Genomic DNA, 25022 nt, shown 5'->3' with positions numbered 1-25022 from the left:
GCTGTTTTTCAACAATAATCATGTATTTATTTAAAGTTACCAATTACAGCTGTGTTTTTCTTGTTCTACAGCTAAGTGTAGTTACTTATAGTATAAAATTGACCCTACTATAATAATAAGTATCATTTAATGAACTAAAGTGCATTTCTTGTTAGTCTACTTCAAATTCTTAAAACATGCTTCCAAGATCGTCAATTGTATTATTAACATTATATTTTAAAAAATTGGTATTTAGCCATATTGATTTCTATTAACACTGACATACCTCTTAAGCTTTGGCTATTCTAGTTCCTTTTCCTTTTACTGTTGATTATACAATCAGCTTTTTGGTATCTTCAAAAATCCTATTGAGATTTTGATTAAGGTTGCAGTGAATCTATGAATCTACTTGGGGAGAATTGCTATCTTAAGAATATTGAGTTTTCTAATTTATGCACATAGTATAGATTTATATAGGTTTTTTTTTTTAGCAAACTTCTGTAGTGTTTTATGTCTAGATCTTGGGAATATTTTCTTATATACTTTTAAGTATATTTTATTGATTATGCTATTTCAGTTATCTTATTTATTTTCTCCCCTTTCTCCCCCTCTACCTTGCCCCTTCCTTCCTTGACCATTTGCCATTCCCCCTGTGACAGTACCCTCCCGCCTAGTTCATGTCCATGGGTCGTACATACATGTTCTTTGGCTTCCTCATTTCCTATACTATTCTTAACCTCCTCCTGTCTGTTTTGTACCTACCATTATGCTTCTTGTTTCCTGTATCTTTTCTCCCACGCTCCACCCTCCCTGCTGATAGCCCATCGTGTGATCTCCATTTGTGTGATTCTGTTCCTGTTCCAGTTTGCTTAGTTTTTGTTTTTGTTTTTCAGGTCAGTTGCTGATAGTTGTGAATATGTTGTCATTTTACTGTTCATAGTTTTTGATCATCTTCTTTTTCTTAGATAAGTCCCTTTAACATTTCATAAAATAAGGGCTTGGTGATGATGAACTCCTTTAACTTGACCTTATGGGAAGCACTTTATCTCCCCTTCCATTCTAAATGATAGCTTTATGTTTGTCCTGATATGTTTTATTTTTTGATGCTGTTGTAAATGACATTGTTTTCTTAATTTTAATTTTCAACTGTTCCTTGATAGTGTATATAATTATATTAAATTTGTATACATTGATCTTGAATCCTGAGACTTTGATAAAGTCACTGTGTAATCTTAGAGCATTTATGTAGATTCTTACAATTTCATGCATTCCTTAAACATGCACAAGTTGGTATCCTACAAAGCCTCAAGAGTGACTCTGTATGGATCTCAGCTCTTTCCACTAAAATTTCTAAAATTTCTTTTCTTCTGACTCTTCTTGAATATTTTTTTTCTGTCCCTAATTTCAGTGAGAATGTCAGGCTCTGTTTGGCTTTTTCCTCCCTACACCACAGTCTGGAAATTTCCCCCTGGCAGAGAACCCGCGTGATGTCAGGGCTCATTGTTTCTTATCAGAAATCACAGTCCTGCCCTGTCCAGTGTTTGAAAATTCTGTACTGTGTTAGCTTTATTTTCTAGTTATTCACAACACAAGGATAATTCTGGACCCTTTTACTCCCTCAGGGCTAGAGTAGAAGTGAAAGGCAGGTGTTTAAGGATGCACTCACTATACACGTTTAAACAAAGAGACTGGGCAATTTGTTTTAGGTAAAAGAAGAAACATAATCAGAGGTTTTGAACAAGGTTGAATCACCTACCTGGAGAGTCTGAAATTGTTGTGTTTGTGTCTTTGCATTAGGGCCACTGTCGTTTTCCTCTAGTAGACATGCATTAAATGTTTATTGATTGGATGTCAGAATGGTAGGAAACAGACAGATTAGGTGTTGGTTAACACATTGTGTTTGAGATAATGTTAGAGATATGCTAAAATTTTAACAAAACTACTATCAATTGATAAACTTTCAAATAACTGATTTTTAATCCATTTCAACTTTCCTGTTTATAACATCTTTACGTATTCAGCTAGATTATTAAGTGCTTTAAAGCAGTGAGAATGGCTTCTGTTTCTTTTGTGTGTCTACTTTGGCTTAGTAAACTCTTAATTTTAAATTTAATACTGGCTTTTGAGTGGAAATCACTGATCAAATGTAAAGGTCTCACATTTTGTCCGTGTCCTAAATATGCAGCTGACAAAAATAGCCAGAGCATTAGCTAGTTTCTTGTGATGAAATATTTAACAATCAAATCATATGGAACAGACCTGCTGAATATTTTCATTATTTGTTCATTTTGTCTTGCAGGTTTAAGTAATATTTGTTTATAATGAAAACATTTCAATTCATTTAAATTCTGATTATGGAAGTTTTATAAGTCAGGAATAGGCTTGCTAGTGAGTTGATATAACCCCTTTTTCAGACTATAATTTGAATGTGTAAATTTTTATTATAATTAGGCTGAATTACATTATAATGACTTCACTTTCACTAAATTACATTTTCTATTATTTTGATGGCATATAGTTATTTAAATAATCATAGAAAAATTTGCTATTGTCTTTGTTTTTGTATTTTCCTACATAAAACAGACATGGTTGATCATTTAACCAAGCTTTCTACATGAGTAAAATTAATGTATAGAACAACACATATTCTCAGCTGTTGTATTTATACTTTCTCTAAGTCTGGATTAAAGTATTTAAAATCTATTAGCCATTGATATTGATGCATTTAAAAATATTAACTATTTCATGTGATTTATTAATTTTAAAAATGGATTGAATATATGAAAGATTGAATAGATTAATTTAAAATATTATTATTCTTTATACAGAATGATTGATTTAGTTACAGTATCTTTGGCCCACTCTTTAATTCTGTAGTATTTTCTATCTTAAAGAAAAGTAGCAAGAGTAGTAAAATGAACTACTCTATATTCTTCACATAGATCTGCCAATTATTAAAATTTCATAACATTTGTTTTCTCTTTCAGGAATATATATTCTTGAACCATTTTGAATTACTCATCTCCTGTTTGAGAAATTTTGAGTTGATACAGTTCTTTTTGTGTATAGGTAGTATTCAAATTTCAATAATATTAGTAGTATCCTTATAGCTATTTGATTTTATTCTTAACCTAGTATCCAGTAAGAATTACATATTGCATGTATTTGTCATATTTCTTTACTTTGATCTGTAATAGTTCTTCCTCCCACCTGTTTTTGGAGGAGGGCAGTTCTTTCTAGGTATTTCCTTCTTTTAAGAAGACTTGCCAGTTGCTTAGAAAATGTGTCATAGTCTGGATTTATTTCATTGTGTTCTCATCGTTAGATTTAGGTTAAACATTTTTGGCATGAATACTACATAAATGATACTGTGTATTTCTCATTGCATCACAGCACAAGACACGTAATATTAGTTTCTTGCATTATTGATGATGCTAAATTAAACCATTTGTTTAAGACAGTATTCCTCAGATTTTTTGCTTGGAACCTTCTTCTCTTGCCCCGTTCCATATCTTACTGCCCTTATACTGTGGAAGCATACTTATCAACAGCATCAACTTTATATTCATTTGCTCTATCCTACAATACATGCAAAATAGTTTTACCAATAGCATTATGAACAGTAAACCTACTGTTAAAAGTTCAGGATTTTTAAATTTTTGTTCCTTATATTAATTAGTATGTTCAAAAGTTGTAATATGTTGACAGGTCATTTGTATTGTCTCTATGTAGTTGTAATTTGATATTTTCTTTACTTTTAAAATTTCTGTTATATTCAACTTTATCATTTGTTTTTTCTATTTGAATTTGAAATTTAAGTTTAAATTGAATTTCATTTGTGAAAATTGTACTTTTAATGTTTCAAAAGTCAAGTTTATGCCCTGGCCAGGTGGCTTAGTTATTAGAGCATCATCCTATGCACCAGAAGGTTGGGGGTTCAATTGTCCAATTTTCCAGTCAGGCGCACACAGAAGTTAGGGTTTCCGTCCCCAGTTGGGGTGTGCATGTGGGGGTTGCAGTGGCTGGAGATTTCACTGGAGAGACCCATGTGATCCTAGAATGTACACAAGCCCGCCCACCCCAGAATCAGCACCAGAAGGGGCCAATTTGCTTGTGGGTAGCAGGGGAAGTGACTGAAAGCCAGCTGAGAGCTGAGCAAGCAGCATTGTTCCCTCTCTGGCCCCTCCCCCACATATAACATCACAATGCAGCAAAGTGGGTTGCTGTACCCTGGCTAATAGCTAAGCCTCTGCCCCTTACAACGTAACAGGTGCACAGACACACAAAAAAATGGCCCAAATGAAAGAATGGATCAAAACTCCAGGGGGGGAAAAACAACTAAGTGATAAGGAGATAGCCAACCTATCAGATGCAGAATTCAAAACACTGGTAATCAAGGTACTCACAGAAATGATTGAGTGTGGACACAAAATAGCAGAAGTGAAGGGTATGAAAAGTGAAATAAAGAAAAATATACAGGGAACCAACAGTGAAGGGAAGGAAACTGAGACTCACATCAATGATTTGGAAGAAAAGGAAGACATAAACATTCAACCAGAACAGAATGAAGAAACAAGAACTCAAAAAAAAAATGAGGAGAGTCTTAGGAACCGGAATGTGAGTCACCAGTAAGTTTAAATATTCAGTGGCCATACTAAGAAACTAAAAAGAAACAAAACTAATTTAAAAGAAAATACCTATGTTGCATATGTTGTCTTACATTTGTAAACACTTATCTTCAGGATAAATCCCTAGAAGTAGGATTGCTAGATCATCAGAAAGTTACTGTATCTTTTATCTTACAGTTTTCTCTGTGTTATCTTTTGTTTCTGTTATCATCCCTTTAACTTTCAGATATACCCGCATTTCTTTTATTCACCAAATGTTTGAGAATGTGATATATTTTGTATCTTTTGGCTTCCTTTGTTGAGTATTTTTTTTAAACTGTAAGTCTTAGAAACAGAATACATGGTGGCTTTAGAATTGCTAATTGGAAACCTTAGCAATTTAAGCTAATTATGAAATGTAATGTTTCATGTCAGTGAAAAATATGTACTTTAGAAGAAATCCAGTTATTACTTTATTGCAAAGAAATTAATATAATGAGACTAATGAAAGATGAGATGTTAAAATTAGAAGTTTTAACATTTTATTTCTGTGTTTTTAAAATTTTATTACATTTATTGGGGTGACATTGATTAATAAGATTATATAGATTTCAAGTGCACAATTCTATAATGCATCATCTGTATATTGGGTTCTGTGTTCACCAGCCAAAGTTGTCTCCTTCCATCACCACGTATCTGCCCCTCTTTAACCTCCCTTCACCCCCTTTCTTTCTGGTAACCACCATACTGTTGCCTGTGTCTGTGAGTTTTTGTTGTTTTTTTTTTGTCTTGTTTGTTGCTTTCTGTTTTATATCCCACATATGAGTGAAACCATATGATTCTTGATGTTTTTTGTCTGACTTATTTTGTTCAGTATGATATTCTCAAGATCCATCCATGTTGTCCTGAGTGGCATTATTTCATCTTTTCTTATGACTGAGAATTTTAAAAAATAATTTATTAGACATAAGTGTAGTTTAGCTTAATTTATATATGAATTACTACAAGTATGACAATAATAGTGACAAGCACAGCTAATGCAAATTACTTACTGTGTGGTATGCTTTAGGCTCAGTAATGCTTATACCTTAACTTACATTATTTAATTTAATTCTCAACACTTTTGTGAGGTGTATTTACAAATTATTTTCATTTGCAAGTGAGGAAAATGAAGTGTAGAAATGTTAAGAGACATGTTGTTACTCATGCAACTAATAAGTGATGGAGCCAAGATTTGAACCTAGATAGTCTTCAGTATAGAATCTGGGCTTTTAATGTATTACATGGCTACACTACTTCTATTGGTAATCACTATCACTTTTCTCTATCAAGTTCCATTGACCTCAGTTCTCTTTGACTAGATTCTGAGTTCGTAACCAATGTGCTTTCTCTTCCCAAAAGTAGTATAATAAGATTTTATGTGGTGGTTATATCAAATTTGTTATCATAAGTGGTAGTTCAGGTTTGGAATTCCATTCATAATAGCCACAGCTGCTAATAAGGTATCCCTTTTATACCCCTGTCTATGGCAGAATACTGAATTATGGTGCACCATTTTCTGAATCACTAAAATTATTTACGTTTCTATTTTTCAGTGGATGATTCAGAAGCCACAGAAAGCAGCAACATTTTTTGGATGCATTGGGATAGATAAATTTGGGGAGATCCTGAAGAAAAAATCTGCTGAAGCCCATGTCGATGCTCATTACTATGAGCAGAATGAACAACCAACAGGAACTTGTGCTGCATGCATCACTGGTGGCAACAGGTCAGTGTAATTCTGGGGGAAACTTATACTGACTGGTTATTTAAATACTGGTAAAATCCAAATTCCGTTCTATATTTGGAATTTAGATTCATGTTATAATTGCTTTTAATATTAAATAAGCTCTTAATTATATTGTTTTTCCTTTTTAAAAAATACTGCCTTTGTTGAGCCTGCTGTTGTCTTCATGAGGTAAAATGAAATGAAAATTTTTAGATTATCTAGTCTAGAGTCTACAAGACATTTTACTCAATGCCTTGTAGCTAGTTTTTTTGCCAAACTGGGATTAGAAAGAAATATTCTTTTCACCATATCTTGAGATTGAAATATTAGAATACACACATACACATACATATACATATTCATATGTTTTTTTAACATAATGCTACATTATATCCAGTCTCATGTGAATTAGGTCATCTAAGGCATTTCTGACAAACAGTCATTCATCCATATTAAACAACTTCAGTCGTGAGTAATGTACCACTCAAGAAATAACTCTTTGCCATGGCCAGGTGGTTCAGTTGGTTGGAGTATCATCCCGTACACCAATAAAGTTGTGGGTTCAGTTCCTGGTCAGGGCACATACCTATGTTGTGGGGTTCAATCCCCAGTTGTGGCACATATGGGAGGCAATTTATCTCTTCCTTATGTTTCTCTGTCATATTTGTTTCCCTCTCTTGCCTTTGCTTTTTCTCTCTAAAAATCGATAAACATATCATCAGCTTAGGATACAAAAAAGAAAAACAGCCCATTGCATTTCTATACAATTTTACTTAATAAAAATTCTTTTTTATGTGAACTTTGAATATATCCTATACGGCCTTCCAGGTGTTGGTTGTATTTGTCTTTTACAATTGCATGGAGGTTTTCCTTCAGTACATTCATACATTGCTAACAGCATTATTACCATATTGCTCATCAGCATAGGCTTTTTTTTTTTCCTTTGCAAGGGAAAAACAAAGTCTAAGTGTTGTTAGAATCACCAAAGATGATCTTTTTTAGTGATTTACTAGAAATTTTATATTCCTGTCTCTCTTCTTTTCCCTCCTTTCTTATTTGCTACTTTTCCTTCTTTTCTTCCCTTCTCACTCTTCCTCTTTTTAAATTCCCCTTTCTTAACCTCTTTTATTTTTGCTTACTCTTTGACTTCCAGCAAATGTGTGTTAAGAAAATGACACTTTTCTGGGCAGTAGTCATTAAATAACTAAAATGTAACATTCAAAAACAGTGTTAAAATCTTTCAAACGATCTTATGATTTTATTTTTTTATGTATAAAAGAATGTTGTGATTTTAAAGTTTAATAAGTAAACCTTCTGTTGTTGAAACATATTTGAAATATATTTATTTAGACCTTTCCCCTTTTTAGTTTTTCTAAAACCAACGCTAATATGCAGGTGCAAAGTTTTCCCATTAGACAGATGTGGATCAAGTTTTGCCTCTGCCACTGCTCAGGCTAGAGTAAAATTGATAAATTATTTGTGTTGCTAAATTGCTATTTTAAAGAGTAGTTCTGTCAATATTAGTTTTCCCAGATGTTAACAGCTTAATTTATATACTAATATTATGGTTATGATGATTAGTACTGTTCAAATAATATTGGATATCAGAAACTGGGGAACTCTTCCCTATCTAACTCATTATCCAAATTGTGGAACCTAACAGATTTAAATAAATTGTTTTAAATAGGACTGGTAACTCTTACTACCACTTTGCAAAACTCAGCAAAGAGTTTAGATATGCAATATTTTTCTTAAATCAGGTTCTCATTCTCCAAACTCTGAACCAAATAATTTGGATAATGAGAATTCTTGTATTTTTCTTTTGGAAAAACTATGTAGTTTCCTATCAAAGAGTAGCTTTATTACCAAAATAGAGTTTAGTAGCTGATCCTGATACTGGTGAAAATGGGTTCATGTGGAAGGAATTTGAAAGGGCACACTTGTAAAAGAAGTTTAAGCATAGTGGCAAGATTTATTGGGGTAAAGGAAAATAATACACCCCCTGGAGTGTAGAAGGTAGACAGGCTGTAGCAGCAATTGCCCTGAGATCCCTGATAATTCTTCATATATTTTCTTGGTTTCAGGAAGGCAGGTTTTTTTTCAAAGTGTCCAACCTGCTTCCTGGGGTGCTTATGCTGGACCTTCCCCCTAACCAATCCCTTTTTTGAATCTTCCAGGATTCCATGCCATCATCCAATCTAATCCTTTTCCCAGGCTTCACCCAGCACCTTTATGTTGCCATTTTGGCTCTTACTACACATTTACCAAAGCTCTGCTGTGTCATTTGGTTTCTACTGCTCATGCACTTACCCCCTCCTGCGTCGTCCTGGCCTGTACTGCACATACCTTGCAAAGGAATTTCCCCTGCTGTTTTTATCTCTTCCTTGGTTATCCCAGCTAGCTGATTCTTCTTGCCCACTTCAGGGATTAAGTACACCCCCCGGAGGATGTGGCTGACCCCTATAAAGCCTGTGAATGCTGTGCCTTCCTGGTGAATCAGGCTTATTGTTCAATTCCACTACCTGGTCGGTTAGGCATTATATTTGATTCAACTTTCTAGTTTATTAAGCTTAAAGTCTGATTCCATTTGCTCACTTCCTTTATTAATAACTAGTTAGCTACCTATGCTAATTCCACTATTGTTTGCTTTTATTTATTTTCTAAGATTTTATTGGTTGGTTGGTTGGTTTATTTATTTAGAGAAGAGAAGGGAAAGAGAAAGAGAGGGAGAGAAATATCAATTGGTTGCTTCTCCTATGCGCCCCAACAGGGACCGAACCTACAACCCAGAGAGGTGCCCTGAGTGTAATTGAACTGACCACCTTTCATTTTGCAGGACAATAAGCAACCAACTGTGCCACACCACTCTGGCCCACTTTTTATCTAGTAACTACTTTTGTCAAAATATTGCTGAAGTCATGATTACTTAAACATATTTTTATAAATCAGGACTAATTATTCTGACTTTGTAATATAGTTATTTGCATCTAAATATATTGATGCATATTATTCTTATTTTCATTTAATTGAACATAAACAGATGTATCCTCAGATGTAAATATGCTAATTAATTGGTATATGGATGAACAGAAATATGTTTTGTAAGAGAATTGACTTACTGTTTTCTTAACAGAGAAGTTAATATTACCCCAATCTTAAGTGATAAGAGGTTGTATATGCATTTTTTTAGCCATAACTGCTACCATTGATTATAAGAGTGAAAAACTGTCAAGCTGTTTTCTAATTGCTGAGTCAGAATGGGAAGGAAAATATTTTTATTAATTTTTATGTAATGTAAATAATAATTATTTCATTAAGTTTAATTATTGAGCAGTAATAAAAAACTCTTATGTGGCACTTGTAGGAAGATTTTAAATGTAGTATCCTGCTTAGAATTTTTAGCTGTTAAACTGGACCAGGGCGTAGAGTTTTCAGCTGTGGAAACTAGTTTGAATTTATTTCAGTCCTTAATATGTAATGTTTTGCAAATTAATTACACATAGTAAATACGGTTTGATATTTGAGTGTTTTGTTAAATCAATCCCATACATGGCTTTTAAAGCATTAGGTTAAATAATAAATGTACAGTATGTTGATACTTAAAAACTGAAGTTTTTATTTGCATATTTTTATGCATAATGACATTGTAGCTTTTTTATTTCTTTTTTGTAGCTTTTTTATTTCTTAGCTGCATTTTGAACTATTAAAATGTAGAGAGTAGATAATCTTATCATTTAAGCATAAAAAGGAAACTTAAATACCATGTTTTCAAAATAACAGGTGGTATTTAAAACAAGTATTAACATTACTGTTTATCTCAAAGGCAACACAGAATTATCAAAGTTTTCAAAATATTAATTTTATTCACATTTATTGAAATAAATATACAGCAATTTTAAAGAATTAAAATGTAAAACAAAGTTTGCAGAAATTATTGTTAATTAACTGTGTAGAAATGCATGACAAGTTTACAGTAAAAAGAGTTAGTTATTTATATATGAAAGAAAACCTACTTGACTTTTGTTGTTCTTGTTTTAGGTCCCTTGTGGCTAATCTTGCTGCTGCCAATTGTTATAAAAAAGAAAAACATCTTGATATAGAGAAAAACTGGATATTGGTAGAAAAAGCTAGAGTTTATTATATAGCGGTAAGTATTTACCTAATTCAAATTTCTGGTATATATTTACACTATAAGTTATAGTTGTTAGCTAATGTAAAATTTTTAATAATTGTCTTTAACTTATCCAGCAAATTATTTACTCATTTCAAAGCATGTGTTCACTATTAAAAATAAAAAACAGTAATATGATCATTCTGTGGTAACATAATTATTATTTACCTTCAAATCTACCTCTTTTTAGATACATTTTATATATAGGTATTTCTTAACCAAGTATTGAATTCTACATTAAATCAGTTTTTAAGATCTTTTGAAGTAATTTTGCAAATTTTTAAAAAATAATTTTGGGCTACTTGTGAATGATACATGCATTTTATGGGGAAATAGTAGTATGAACATTCACTGCAAACAACTTTAGCTTATTTACCTAAAAAATCTTAATTGATATTTATTCCATAGCAATTACCATGACACGTTTTAATTTAATACTTCAGAAACATTGATTGTGACAAATCTCTTAAATCTGGAAATAAGGGCAGCATGTAATTTGAATTATTCAGTCTTCTGACATAAAAAGTAATTGGTAAGAATTTATTTCTAAGATAAGACTGGTCTAAAAATCCTCCTGAATTAATTACCCCATGAATACCTTGTTTTTATTTAATATGAATTAAATGTGGCTGATTTTAAATTAGTAGACATCTATGAAAAGATAAAAGCACCTCATAAGCATATAATATATGATTTTGATATAACAGCTCTGCCACTCACTACCTGATCTGTGAAACATCTGGTAAGACGTGTAAAAAATTGATTATCTAATAGGAACGTGTTTATTGAAAATACAATTATTTCTTTCAGTCTAGTGTTAATGTCTGCTACTGCATGTTTATGTGCACTGCTGTAGACTTTACAAGGTTGTTATCGATTCCTCTCTACAGCGAATCCTACCCCTTTATGACTGTTAAATAAATGCTTACATTGAGAGGATTATATAGAGGAAAGACATGTTACACTTCTGCCAGTTTGTGAGAAAAACATTTGAAAAACTAAAAATTTTTCTCTCTTGATCATCTATTTTATTTTGCAGAATGTTCTTTTGTTGATTAATTTCTTGGTAGCATACTTTTGTAGTGTAGCTTTTTAGGGAGATTTGTATACTATTTTGAACTACCTTACACTTGAAAGTCTGATTTCAGAGAGCACATGGTTTAAATTTTGGCATTATTTGTTATATTATTTATGCTGACTATGATGTATGACTATATATTATGATGGAAAATTATTTTTAACTGAGAGTTATAATTGTATTTCAATATATAGTAATTGGACCCCAAGTTATGAACTAACTTGGAAACAACTCATAGTTTTAACAGTTATGCACATGCAACCCATCCAGCCAAGTTTGGGTGAATGGGATTCTTCTAAGTGCCATTTTGTATAAACTATGAAGGGATTAGTTTTGATCAAGTTAATAAAGAAAACTGAACTATTTTTGAAACTTGAGTAGTATATTCAGCTAGAAACAAATATCTAAGTAAATGGATTCCAGCTGATATCTCTGAAGATAGCTGTTAGCTCTTAGCTTCTATTTTAGCAGTTTCATCAAAAGAATGCTCTTTTACATTTCTAGGTAAATCTATGATTTGCTCAGAGTTTAGCTATTTAAAAATAGTTCTGAAAATAATAGACTCATATTAGATACCTTGGATGCTTTTATTATTGGTGGATGTTCAACAAATGTTCATTTTGCTAACAACTAAGCATAATTTTGCTTATTAAAATTTGTGAAATATGTTCTGAAAAGTAATATTATTTCTATGAAGATATTTCTGCATTTTTTATTTTTAAGATTATTTATTAATTTTAGAGAGAGGGGGAGGGAGAAAGAGAGGGAGAGAAACGTCAATGTGAGGGAGAAACATCAATCAGTTGCCTCTCACATGCCCACAACTGGGGACCTGGTCTGCAGTCCAGGCGTGTGCCCTGACCAGAATTGAATCTGTAACCTTTCAGTTTGTACCCAACCCACTGAGCCATACCAGTTAGGGCCATTCCGTAGTTCTTTTAAATCTTTAATTCCCTTTGAACACAGATCCAGTCTAGTCTTTTTTTTTTTTTTTTAAGCATATTCTCAAAACAAAATGTTATTTTAAAATTTATTTTGTTTTTTATTTTTGTTGAATTTATGTGGATGACATTGGTTAGTAAAATTATATATAGATTTTGTGTTCACCACCCCAAGTCAAGTCTCCTTCCATCACCATTTATCCCCCCTTTCCACATTTCTACCTCCCCCAACTGCCCTTCCCTCTGGCAATCACCATACTGTTTTGTTGTCTATGTCCATGAGCCTTCTTCTTTTTATTCTGGGTGAGAAGGGTTAAGGGATCAAACTAAAATTTTAGATTGAGCAAGTATATTGGCATTTAACCAAATCAAGTGGGCTTCTCCGTACTTTCAGAGTCTATAGGGTCAGCAATCTTCTCAAATCATCATCATAAACTCCTGATTTTTTAACAAGATGAAATTCTGGGAGCTCTTTAATTACACAAAGTTCTTGATCTAAGGAAGCAGTTCAGTATATCTATTCAATAAGTTTCCAAAATTAAGACATCTGTCTGCATTATGTAAAGTAAGCCAGATCATCTACATACTCAGTAGTTTTTGTTCTCACTATTCTATAAATTAGTAATGGTCATGAGCATCAAGGAATTATCAAGGAATTTTCAAAACCTTGATAAAATTCTTTGTCACATAATCCAGTGAAGCTGCAATGCAGAGTTCACATAAAAATGGTCTGATAAATTGAAATGGAATATGCATATTTCAGTATTCTCCTTTGGTTTAAATAAAGTGTTGGCTTTTTTTTTTACCTCCTTTATAGCAGGTGTCCCATTTATGGCATGTAAACTCAGTTTGTCCATGTTTAAACCAAATTCCTTGTTAGTAGGTCATTAGGGATCACTGGTTATGTGATAGCTGATTATATTTTTTTAAATCTCAGGTACTCTTTACATTAGCAACAGATTGGCATATATCCTGTTTCTTTTTTTACAAGAAATATTTCTTACAAGGTTTATAAACAAGATTGGGAAATTAGAGACATTAGATCTTCCTAACTATTTATTTCCTTTTTAACACAACATTAATGTGCAATGAAAAATGAGAAAATTAGCACTCCATGTTTCAACTTGCCTCTTGATTTTGGGTAATTATATTTTTACTTTATTGTTACATTTTCAGATTTTAAACATTTGCATTATGTTCTATAACCATAATTCCTACAGTCTTAATTCTACACTTAAATGAGTAAATGGTTTCCAAGTACTTTACACCATTTTCCCCATTCCTTTATTGTTTATTATGATTGGCTGCATTTTATCACCATTTTTCCTTCAAGGAAGGCCTCAGAGCTCTTGTCTTCTTGATTTTTTTAACTTTATTTTTATTGTTGACACTACTGCAGATATTCCTATTTTCCACCATTTTGCCCACCGCCACCTGCTCCATCAGTTTTTATTTACTTTTTGTTGCTTTTGTCCATTAATGACAACATGTTTGATATAATATTTTTTGAAACAAAGTACTCTGTAGACATTGCTTTATTGACTTCTGGAACTTTTTATGGTAAATCTAAGTCAAGGTTGATGTAATTCTCTTTATTCATGTTTTTTCTACTTACTTTGTATTTCATTTACTTCTCTTTCAATCCTCCCATCCTTCGTCTCTTTTTTAAATGTTTTATTGATTATGCTATTACAGTTGTCCCATTTTCTTTCTCCCATTTATCCCCTGCCTCCCTGCACCCCCATCCCACCAGCATTCCCCCACTTTAGTTTATGTCCATGGGTCATACATATAAGTTCTTTGGGTTTTCCATTTCCTGTACTGTTTTTAACCTCCCCCTGTCTATTTTGTACCTACCATTTATACTTCTTATTCCCTGTACCTTTTCCCCTCTCTCCTCCTCCCCCTCCCCACTGATAACCCTCCATGTGATCTCTATTTTTGTGGTTATGTTCCTGTTCTAGGTGTTTGCTTAGTTTGTTTTTGTTTGTTTGTTTTTTAGGTTTAGTTGTTGATAGTTTTGAGTTTGTTGTCATTTTACTGTTCATAGTTTTGATCATCTTCTTTTCCTCAGATAAGTCCCTAACATTTCATATAATAAGGGCTTGCTTGTGATGGCCTTTGTACTCTCACCACTGTGGTCTACCCTAACAGCTCTATCTCCTCTGGGCTCCACTCCAGTACCTGCTTCTTGTGCTTTAACCTGGGAACTCTCTCAAAGCAGTAAGCTGATTCAACTTTTTGGCTCACCTAGATTGTTTCCCATCTCTCAAAGATGCTTATTTTTAATTCTTGATGTTTATTGTTTTGGGAATCATTTTTTCATTCATCGAGTCTGTTTTTGTAGTTTCAGGCTGGAGGATAAATCCAGTACCTGTTCTCTCCTTCGACCTTGCGTTAATTTTTAAAGGAAATGTATTGTTATCTTTATCATTGTTCCGCCTTATCTATTGGATCATTTTTTACTCTGTCATCCTTTAAGATATTCTCTTACTTAATGGTTTTAAGAAATTTTGTTATGATGTACCTTGGTAGAGATTTCTTTTTCTTTCTTGTTATTGGGGTTTGTTCAGTTTGGAAAATTTTCTGTACATAAATGTTCTCTGTCCACCATAGAGGACTCTATTTAATATTAGACTTATCAAAGCTATCCCATAACTCAGTGATGCTCTTTTCATTTTTTCTATTTTATCTCTATCCTTCTTTTTGTATAATTACTGATAATTTCTATTGCATCTGCCATTAATCCCACCTAGTGTATTTTTATTCCAGACAATAGTTTTATCTCTGGAAGTTTGATTTGGGCCTTTTTTACTCCTGCCATGTCTACTTTACATCTCATGTTTACATCTGCTATTTCTGAATTATGGAGTATAGTTATAAAAACTTTTTTATGTCCTTGTCCACTGATTTGATCACATATGTGTTTTTATCTTATCTTGGCATTGGGTTGTTTCCTCATATACATGTACTGAAGACTCAGTGGGAAACCCCTGTAGATCTCCACAGTTCTCCCTTTGTAGCTCTCTCCTGTCCATTGTTCTGCCTGTGTATGTGCTAGGCACCTTGGCATCCCTGAATGTGGGACTACTGGACTGTGTTCATATTCTCTCTGCCTGCACTGCAGCCTGCAACTCTCTCCAGGGAGTAAGTTTCAGTAATTGTAGGGATCACCTTATTTGGTCCTTTCTTTAATTATTGTCCAGTATCTGAATATTGTGGTTTCATGTATTTTGTCCATTTTTATAGCTGGTTTTTATAGGGAGGTGTAAATCCATTCCTTATTTATTCCAACTTGGTCGGAAGTGGAAACCCCCAGGTTGACTTTGTTTTTCCCTTTTTAGATGACTCCCTTTTTCTGCAAAATTGCCTAACTTTTTTCTTAGAATTTGAACCTGTTAATAACTTACCATGATATATCTCTGTGTCCACTGTTCTGTACTGATTTTTCCTGGAACAAGTTATTTATTTTAAACTGTACATTCAGTTGGCAGTTAACCTAGTTATTCTTTCTTTCCCTATCCCCAAATTTTATTTTTCTCCCTTACACTATTTGAATGTCTGAATGACCAAAATCATGACTAATAAATGTGTTACAGGGAATAACCAAGTAACAGTGGAAATCCCAAATTGTGGTGAGAAAGTAGTCTTAAATTAGTTTTGTGAACCTCAAAAGCTCCCCAAAATGTTTTTGTGGATTCTATAAAATCCTCTAGCTCCCATTTTATTGTTTAAAAATAATTTTAAGAGTTTTCAGCTAATACTGTGTAGCCATTCATCTATGTATAAGTACTAATGTTGCAGTAATTTTTTCTGACACTTTCAATCAAACTTTTATAATGTTTTGGACTACATTGTGAATACAGTAGGATTTTGCATAGAAATCTATGCATTATTTCTAATAACTGTTTTTCATGAGAAAAAGTGTTCTTACAAGTGTCAGATACACTGGAAAGCACAAATCAGCTCGCAAGTTTAGACTTATTATAGGGAGAATTTTAAACTTTGGAGATTAATACAAGATACAAGTTGAACAGTGTTTTCAGTGCCTTGTGACTTATGTTGCATAAACTAAATCAGCTGCGTGTGTACTCTTTCTTACTCACTGAAATGAATTACTATACACCTGAAACTTACATAGTTTTATTAACCAATGTCACCCCAATAAATTTAATAAGTAAAAAATAATTGAAATTAATTACTGTAAATGAAAGAGTAGTGAATTGTCAATAATTGTCTGAGAATACTGGACTTGGAGTTTGAATTTTCTTTTGGCATCTATGCCTGTTTCCTTCTTTCTGTGATTTTTCCAGTTCCCATGGCTTATCCCAGATCTGCTGTTTACCTGTCTGTATTTATTTTTACAACTCCATCTTGACTGATTTTATCTCTTCTTAGCCTAGAATCTTACCATTTGGGGGAAGAGGATTTTTGTGAGGGTAGGGTTTTCAAGTGTTACTAAAGTTTGCTTTTGGGGTAAAGGAAGGTATGATTATAGGCAGGTGGAGGAAATACGGTTTGGAGAAGTGTACAACTTAGAGGAAAGGAATAGAGTTAATACTTGGGAAAAAAAAAGAATGTTTGTATATAAAGGACAACTATTGATTAGTAATAACTATGTGCTGTGGTTGGGTTTTCGACTAAAATCCTTATTGACACGTCATGAGTAATGATGTATATTCGAACTGTTATTTAGACTCAGTTATATGTAATATCTTTGTCAGTAATCTGTAAGCAATAAGTAAAGTCCGTAAATGAGATGTTAAGATAAACCACAAGAAATCTAGTCTAAGAGATCATATATTTGAAATTTTACTGTTAAAAGTAAAACATTGAATAATGAATTAGGATTAATATATCATGAAATATATAATCACTATTTTTTACAGATTTGTTTACCTTTTCATAATATTTGCAAAAAGATATGCCTATACAAAACTTGGTTATGGGGTGGGGAGTATTGAATGTGGGAGGTGAGGGGTGGGTAAGGCAGGGGAGAGTAATGGGGGGGAAATGGGGTCAACTGTAATTGAACAACAATAAAAAATATGAAAAATGGTTTTGATTATGCTCAAAAATTAGTATGTGCCATCTGGCAATCTTACCTCTGTCAGGCAAAATTTTTAAGAAGGTTCTAATGAAAGTGAATGAATTTGTCCTATAATACTAACGTAAGTAGAAATTTGGAATAGCATAAAAAGAAAGGAAAGATAGCAATTACTTTAATATATATATTTGAGATTTACTACCCCATCAAGCTCTACCCCCCAAAAATTCTTTATAGTTGAAGAAATTTTAATAAAATATTGACAATTACTTAAATTCATTGCCTTCAGTGATATTAGACCATAGGAAATGACCTTGTAATGTCACCCTTTAAATCTGTACGATTATAATGAATATACTTTGTCAGAGTAAGGAAACTGATAGATTTTTTTTAATGTAAGCTATTCTGTGAATGACAATTTAGCATGTCACAGTTCTTTATGAAAAACATTTAGATAGAATTCAAAGCAGTTTTGGAATTTTATTAATCTTTATGATATTCTGAGATTATTAGTTCGGAGATAGGGTGGTTGAACTGCCTCTGATTTTTCATTTTATCCATGTTCTAAATTCAATTTTTGAACTCTAATGTATGAGAATTCCTATTATATTGATCACCATATTTGACTTTGCTCTTGTATTTTTTGCTCAAATATTTGACCATCCTGTTCTGGACTACTCATTAAGCCTTTATATGAAAATGTCCTTGCAGGTGACCTTAACTATTATATTTATAAATTTTTTAAAAAGTAAATGAGGAAAAATGTATTTTTTCCTATCTGGAGCATTTCATGTTTGTGTGTAATTCCTGACACTTAGTTTTATGCACATCTTGGTCATGCATGGGTTTAGAATTTTATGTGCCAATTTGACACTCCTTCATGTAAAGCCCAAAATAATGTGGTAAAGACATCTTTCTTTAACCCAGACAGAATATGGAGAGATACCAAAAAAAGACTATTTATTATGTTCCTTTTTAATATTAGCATTAGAGTTCAATTTTTAATTTTAAACAAATTTCCATATGCTGCTACTATTCAGTGAATCACAAAAATGATTATTATTCTTACTTCATCCTTAACAGGGACAGTCTTTGATTCTTGTTAGAAAGTATTTTAAATGGGAATGTGATTACAGAAATTCTGTTTGTATTCATTTCCAATTTGTCTGGAATTCTTTTTTTGGCAGGTTAAATTCTAACAGTATCATTTTTTAGTGATACTAATACTTTGTAATTTTTATAGATAAATAACTATTCAAAATAGGCAAATTACTCCTATATTTCTGCAACTTTTCTTAATTTTTTTTGGAAGCTATCAAAAGTAAAACTTTACCTAAGTGCGGGAAATCTGTAGAATATTAAAGTTCTTTTTAGTTAATCCGCATAATCTTTTTACCTGTTAGGAGTAAGATAGCATTGGTTAAAGAAGCTGTGAGCTCTAAAGATAAAGATTGGAAGTTTTTGTGTTTTAAACTTGTGGCATTATAATGAAGTCTTGGATTTTATGTGAAGTTGGAACCCAAACCACACTATGTGCTAATTGCTTCAGAATGGTAAGGAAATAAACATATGTATGGCACTTAGTTGTTAAGATAGTAGGCCCTTATATAGAGCCCAAAATGAATTAACAAACCATCTACAGAAATGTTTCCACTTCATTTACTTTATTTATATATTTCAGACCAACCAGTAATTGCTTGGGAAAATGAAATGTTTACTAAATCTCTTTAATAAACATGATTAAGAGAGGGATAATTTATAAATATTATGACAGCAATGTACATTTTTATGTGCTAGTTGTCATTTCTTTGAAATTGTGTATAAACTGGACAAAAACAGTTTAGTATCTGTAGAAGTGTATCTGTTTTTCTAACATATTTTACTGTACACATAGAATCTCTACAGCTTAATATGGTTTAACCCATATGTTCTGTTGTCTCTATCCTTCTAGATAAGTAAAACTGGATTTAATCTTTTTATAACAGCTTTCTTGATATATTTATATACCATAAAGTTTACCTGTTTAAAGTATACAGTTCAGTGATTGTTAGACTATTTAGAGTTCTGCATCCATTACCATAATCTAATTTTAGAACATTGCATCCACACAAAAAGAAACTTTGTGACATAGCAGTTACTTCCCATGGCCTGGAAGTAAAAAGACTGGATTCAGTCTTTTTTTTTTTTTTTTCATCATTTTTTTCAATTACAGTTGACATACAATATTACATTGGTTTCAGGTGTACACCCCAGAGACTAGACACTATACAGCTCTTTAAGTGATCATCCTGATAAACACCACACCCATCTGACCCCACAAATAGCTACCAGAATATCACTGACCACATTCCGTATGCTGTACCTCACATCCCCATGACGGTTTTGTAACAACAAATTTGTACCTCTTAATCCCTTCACCTTTTTCACCCATCCCCCCAGTGCCTTTCCCATCTGACACTATCAAAATTTTCTCTGTATCAATGAGTCTGTTTCTCTTCTGCTTGTTCATTTTTTTTAAGATTCAATTGTTGATAGATATGTATTTATTGCTATTTTATTGTTTATATTTTAGATTTCTTCTTCTTCAAGAAGACTCTTTAACATTTCATTTAATACTGCCTTGGTGGAGATGAACTCCTTTAGCATTTTCTTGTCTGGGATGCTCTTTATCTGTCGGATTCTAAATGATAGCTTTACTAGGTAGAGTAATCTTGGTTGTAGGTCCTTGCTTTTCATTACTTTGAATATTTCTTGCCACTTTCTTCTAAGCCTGCAAAGTTTCTGTTGAGAAATCAACTGACAGTCTTATGGGAGCTCCCTTGTAGGTAACTAACAGCTTTTCTCTTGCTGCTTTTAAGATTCACTGTTTGTCTTTAACCTTTTGCATTTTAATTATGATGTGTTTCGGTGTGGGCCTCTTTGGGTCCATCCTGTTTGGGACTCTGTGCTTCCTGTACTTGTATGTCTGTTTATTTCACCAGGTTGGGGGCATTTCCTATCATTATTTTTTCACATAGGTTTTCAATTTCTTGCTGTCTTCAACTCCTGATGTGAATATTGGAATATTTGAAGTTGTTGTAGAGGCTTCTTACACTATCTTCATTTTTTAAAATTCTTTTTTCTTTTTGCTGTTTTGATTGGGTGTTTTTTGCTTCTTTGTATTCCAAATTGCCAATTTGATTGTAAGCCTCATTTACTTTATAGTTGATTCCCTGTAAATTATTCTTCATTTCAGTTAGTGTGTGATTCATTTCTGACTTGTTCTTTTTTGTGGTTTCTATGTCTTTTCTCATGCTATTGAAGTTCTCACTAAGTTCTTGAAATTCTTACTAAGTTCCTTGAGCATTCTTATAAACATTGTTTTGAACTCTGTATCTGGCAGTTTGCTTGCCTCCATTCCATTGATTTCTTTTTCTGGAGACTTCTCTGTTTTTTCATTTGGGACCTGTTTCTGTGTTTTCACATTTTGGCTGATTCCCTATGTATGTTTCTATGTATTAGGTAGAGCTGCCACATCTCCTGGACTTGGTAGAGTGGCCTTGTGTAGTAGGTGTCCTGTAGGGCCCAGGGGCACAGATTCCTCAGACACCCCAGTGGGTCATTCCAGGTTTGCCCTGTGTTGGGTGAATGCCCCTGTGTTGTAGTTGAGCCTTGATTTCTGTTGGCACCATTGGGAGCGTGCAGTGGAGGACCTGCTGTGCAAGAGTGAAACCCATGGAGTAGGACTTGCTTCAGTGGGGCTTTGCTGCTCACCAAGTCCTCTCCTTGAATGTGTGTCACTTGTGAAGGTGGTAGAGCTGTTATCCAGCATGGTTTGAAGCTATTCACTGTGTGCTCTGGGGCCTCCTAGGAAGTACAAGATCAGCCACTGCTTGTGCCCTGCCTGGGACCACCCGGCATGGCTACAAAGTGATATAGAGATGGCTGCTACTTGTGCTGGGTGTGAGGGTACCCAGGAGAGGTTGAGCTGCAAACTGAAGCCAACTGCTGCTAGTGCTGGGCCTGGAGCCACTTAACAAGAGGTATGGGGTATGCAGAGGCCAGATGCTGCTTGTTTGAAAGATTTTAGGAAAGTTTGAAGCATGAGACAAGAAGGCTATTTATATGGAAAAGCCACTAGAAATAGCTTGGATGGGCCCACAGGTTGGGTGAGATGGGATGGGGAGGGGTAGGGTCTCAGAGAGTCATCATGGTGGGGCAAATCAAACACTGAGCCAGATTGGTGGAGACTCAGATATGGTGACTGCCTCCCAGCCCTATGGTAAGGGGGTGGGGGCAGTCTCAGAAAAGGAACAATGGCCTCTGCCAGTACTTTTGTCTATCAAAATGCTGTCCCCTCATCCCCAGCTGTTGCTTGCCATGATGCCAGACAATTCAGTTCCTCCCTGTATGTTTCTGGTTCCTTTCAAGCCCCCATCCCAGTGTTAGAGCTCAGAGGGGGTGAGTCCTAGTAAGTCTATGTGGGCCCTTTAAGAGAAACTACATGGGCCCTGGCTAGGTAGTTCAGTTGGTTAGAGCATCATCCCAAGACACCAAGATTGCAAATTCTACCCCTCAGTCAGGGCACGTACAAGAATCAACCAATGGATGCATAAATAAGTGGAACAACAAATTAATGTTTCTCTCTCTCTCTTTCTCTCCTTCCCTCCCTTCTTTCCCTTTTCTTAAAATCAATCAAGAGGAATTGCCTAGGATTCAAGAAGTTTTCTGTCTCACTCAGCCACAAATTGCTGCTGGTTTTCATAACCAGAAGTTATAGTGACCTCTCTTCCTGGCTCTGGAACCCTGTGCTGGGGGGCCTGTTTTGGGGTTGAGACCCCCCTTCTACCAGTCTCAATGTGCCTTTTTTTTTTAAATTATCAACTTTAGAAAGAGAGAGGTAGGGAGAGAGAGAGAGAGGAAAAAAAACATCGATTGTTCCACTTATTTATGCATTCTTGTATTTCCTGACCAGGGATTGAATCTGCAACCTTGGTACATCAGTTTGAGCTCTAACCAACAGAGCTACCCAGCCTGGGCTGCTACTTTTTACATCCCTAGTTTTAGGACTTCCATTCTGTATTTCAGCAGTTATGAAGAATGGTTGTTCTGTAGTTTAGTTGTAATTTTGATGTGGTTACAGGAGGATTTGAGTTCTGCCATCTTGACCAGAAGTCCTAGATTCAATTTTATACCCACAGCTCTCATAATAGTTTCAGTGATATCTAGGTATTATGGCTACAAATAATATAATTGCTCCTAATTAGACAAATAATGAATTATGTCTTTGCTCTATGACATATGTAATGGAAGTCATAATAAATCTATTTTGATTTCTTGCTGTTACCCATTTCTCTTTTGCAGGTGCTCAAAACAGAGTGTTTTAAGCTTATGTTCCTATTTATTTTTACTAGACTTCATGTTACCATGTTTTGGGATCAATTCTTTAAAATACCAATTATTGCCCCCCCCCCCCATTTGGGTAAATAATGTGTGGTAGATGAAGTTTTTAAAAAATACATATTTGGTAAAGTAGATGAAAAAATGAGAAACCAAGTTTCTTCCTTTTCAGTACTTATTCGAGAAGGCAAGTTCATATATACATCCATATTTGCTGCTCCCTAATTTCAAATTAACATAGGTTTCTCAGCTATATAATAGGGCTCTTTTGACTCTAATCTCTTGTGTTTACTTTGTGGTTTCTCTTTACTCCTTGCAAGTAGCTTCTGGCAGCTATAGAGAACCCATTAGACTTCTAGGGAATATTGATATTATTTTTACTGACATTGTCCTATTAGGGAACACTAGTAAAGCATAAATAATTGAAGATATTCTGAAAGATAGCTTGCTGCTTTTACAAATTACATTCCTCTTGTCTTTTATACAGATTTTTTACACAAGGTTTCCTTTAAATTCTGAGAGCCCTTTGAATACTTTTCTCTGTGACTCCCCCTCCCAACCCTGTTCAATTCTGCTGTCCTAAGTAGTCATTTTGTGTATTTATTTTTCTGAGTATTTATTCTTTCATTTTATAAAGAATTTATAATCACCTCATATCATTATATTATTATTAAATTTAAAGGACATTATAGAAAGTCACAATCAAATAAAATATAAAGTGTAGAATAACCCACCAGAAATTTTAGTTCATTTTTCTAGAAAGATGCATGTATAATAAAGTAAAAGAGCAGCATATTCCATTATTCATCCCTCAAAATAATTATTTTTATAAGTATGTAGCTTCTTATGAGGCTAACATTTAACAGCTATAATAGTCGAAATTGAATCTTTAAAATACTATTTTACTTACAAGTATCAACTAGTATTTCTCAGGTAGGTTGATATGCTTAGTGTAGAGGTTTTTAACCTTTTCTGAGTTTTGAGCCCTCCCAGAAAAATTTATTTACTCACAAAATTTTCATATAATTTTTCAAAGTACCTATATTTTAAAAGACTTTTTGCTTATTCGTGGAGCCCAGGTCAAGAACCTCTGTCATAGTAAATAGTGAATTAAATTGGTATATAATTCCAGTTATGATTCCATATTAGAAAATATGGTATTTTTTGAAAATCTATTCTGGATTTCTACAACTTTTATGATTGTGAGTATATGTATGCTTGCTTTTTTATATCAACCAAGAATCGGTTTTTGTAAAAGTATATTTAAGTGGGAATCAGACTCAATGGTGAAATGATGTAGGTTAGTGCCAGCAATAAGCAAAATTTTATAAAATCCTTTAAATATATTTAATTCATTTGCTTTCTTCTAAAAATGCCTATATATTTTAACTACTTGAGTGTAACCAAAGACCTTATAATGAATGCTCAGGGCTCCTTTGTCCTAAGTACCTCCAATGTCATTTTTATTTCAGTGTATTAAGGTAGTCATTGTGATGTTTTCAGGGAGACACAGTATTTTCACATCCTCAGCTGAGCTGAATTTGGGCTGTACTTTGTGGGAAGTTTTATGCAGTAGACAGTAAGAATCGGAATATCCACTGACTTATTAGTTTCACAGATGCTTCCATGATACTCAGTATACTGCTGGGTATATCAAATTATCATATCCTGACAACAATTCTGAAACATGCCAGTCTTCAAAAGCCATATTTTGGAGAACTAAAGCAGAGTATCAGTGAACCATATCTGACATGCTGTGTTAATTTTTATAACTATCGTTACTGGGGGTGGTAGTATTTCTAAAGCAAGGAGAATCTTGATAAATCTTTCAAGTAAAAAGTGGCAAAATATTCACTTTATCTGTACATTTCCAATTATGAATCTGATTTCTTTCAATCCCAATTGAATCATTTTAGAAATAATAATAAATATCTTTTTTCCTGTTATCATGGATTATAAAATAGTTAAGTGTATAATATATCAAAACAATATTTTGAATTATTCTGTTTTTATTGTGTCTTGTGTTCATGTTGTGAGTGAAAACCTCATTCT

The 25022-nt window shown here is 33.4% G+C and overlaps 1 protein-coding gene across 2 annotated transcripts in view; it reads left to right on the top strand.

Moving 5' to 3' along the window:
• The window catches only part of ADK (adenosine kinase), a 576611-nt gene that overhangs the window by 287183 nt on the left and 264406 nt on the right, over positions 1 to 25022 (top strand). For both annotated transcript variants that reach the window (XM_045842324.1, XM_045842325.1), the window contains exons 5-6: positions 6182 to 6354; positions 10393 to 10501. In XM_045842324.1, coding sequence (XP_045698280.1) covers positions 6182 to 6354; positions 10393 to 10501 — 282 coding nt within the window. The remainder of the gene's footprint in view (positions 1 to 6181; positions 6355 to 10392; positions 10502 to 25022) is intronic.

This window comes from Phyllostomus hastatus, unplaced genomic scaffold (genome assembly GCF_019186645.2).
Source record: "Phyllostomus hastatus isolate PE091 unplaced genomic scaffold, TTU_PhHast_1.1 phas_contig_38, whole genome shotgun sequence".
Taxonomy (NCBI): Eukaryota; Metazoa; Chordata; class Mammalia; order Chiroptera; family Phyllostomidae; genus Phyllostomus; species Phyllostomus hastatus.
Note: the sequence above shows the minus strand (reverse complement) of the source record. Positions and strands in the feature narration are given on the sequence as shown.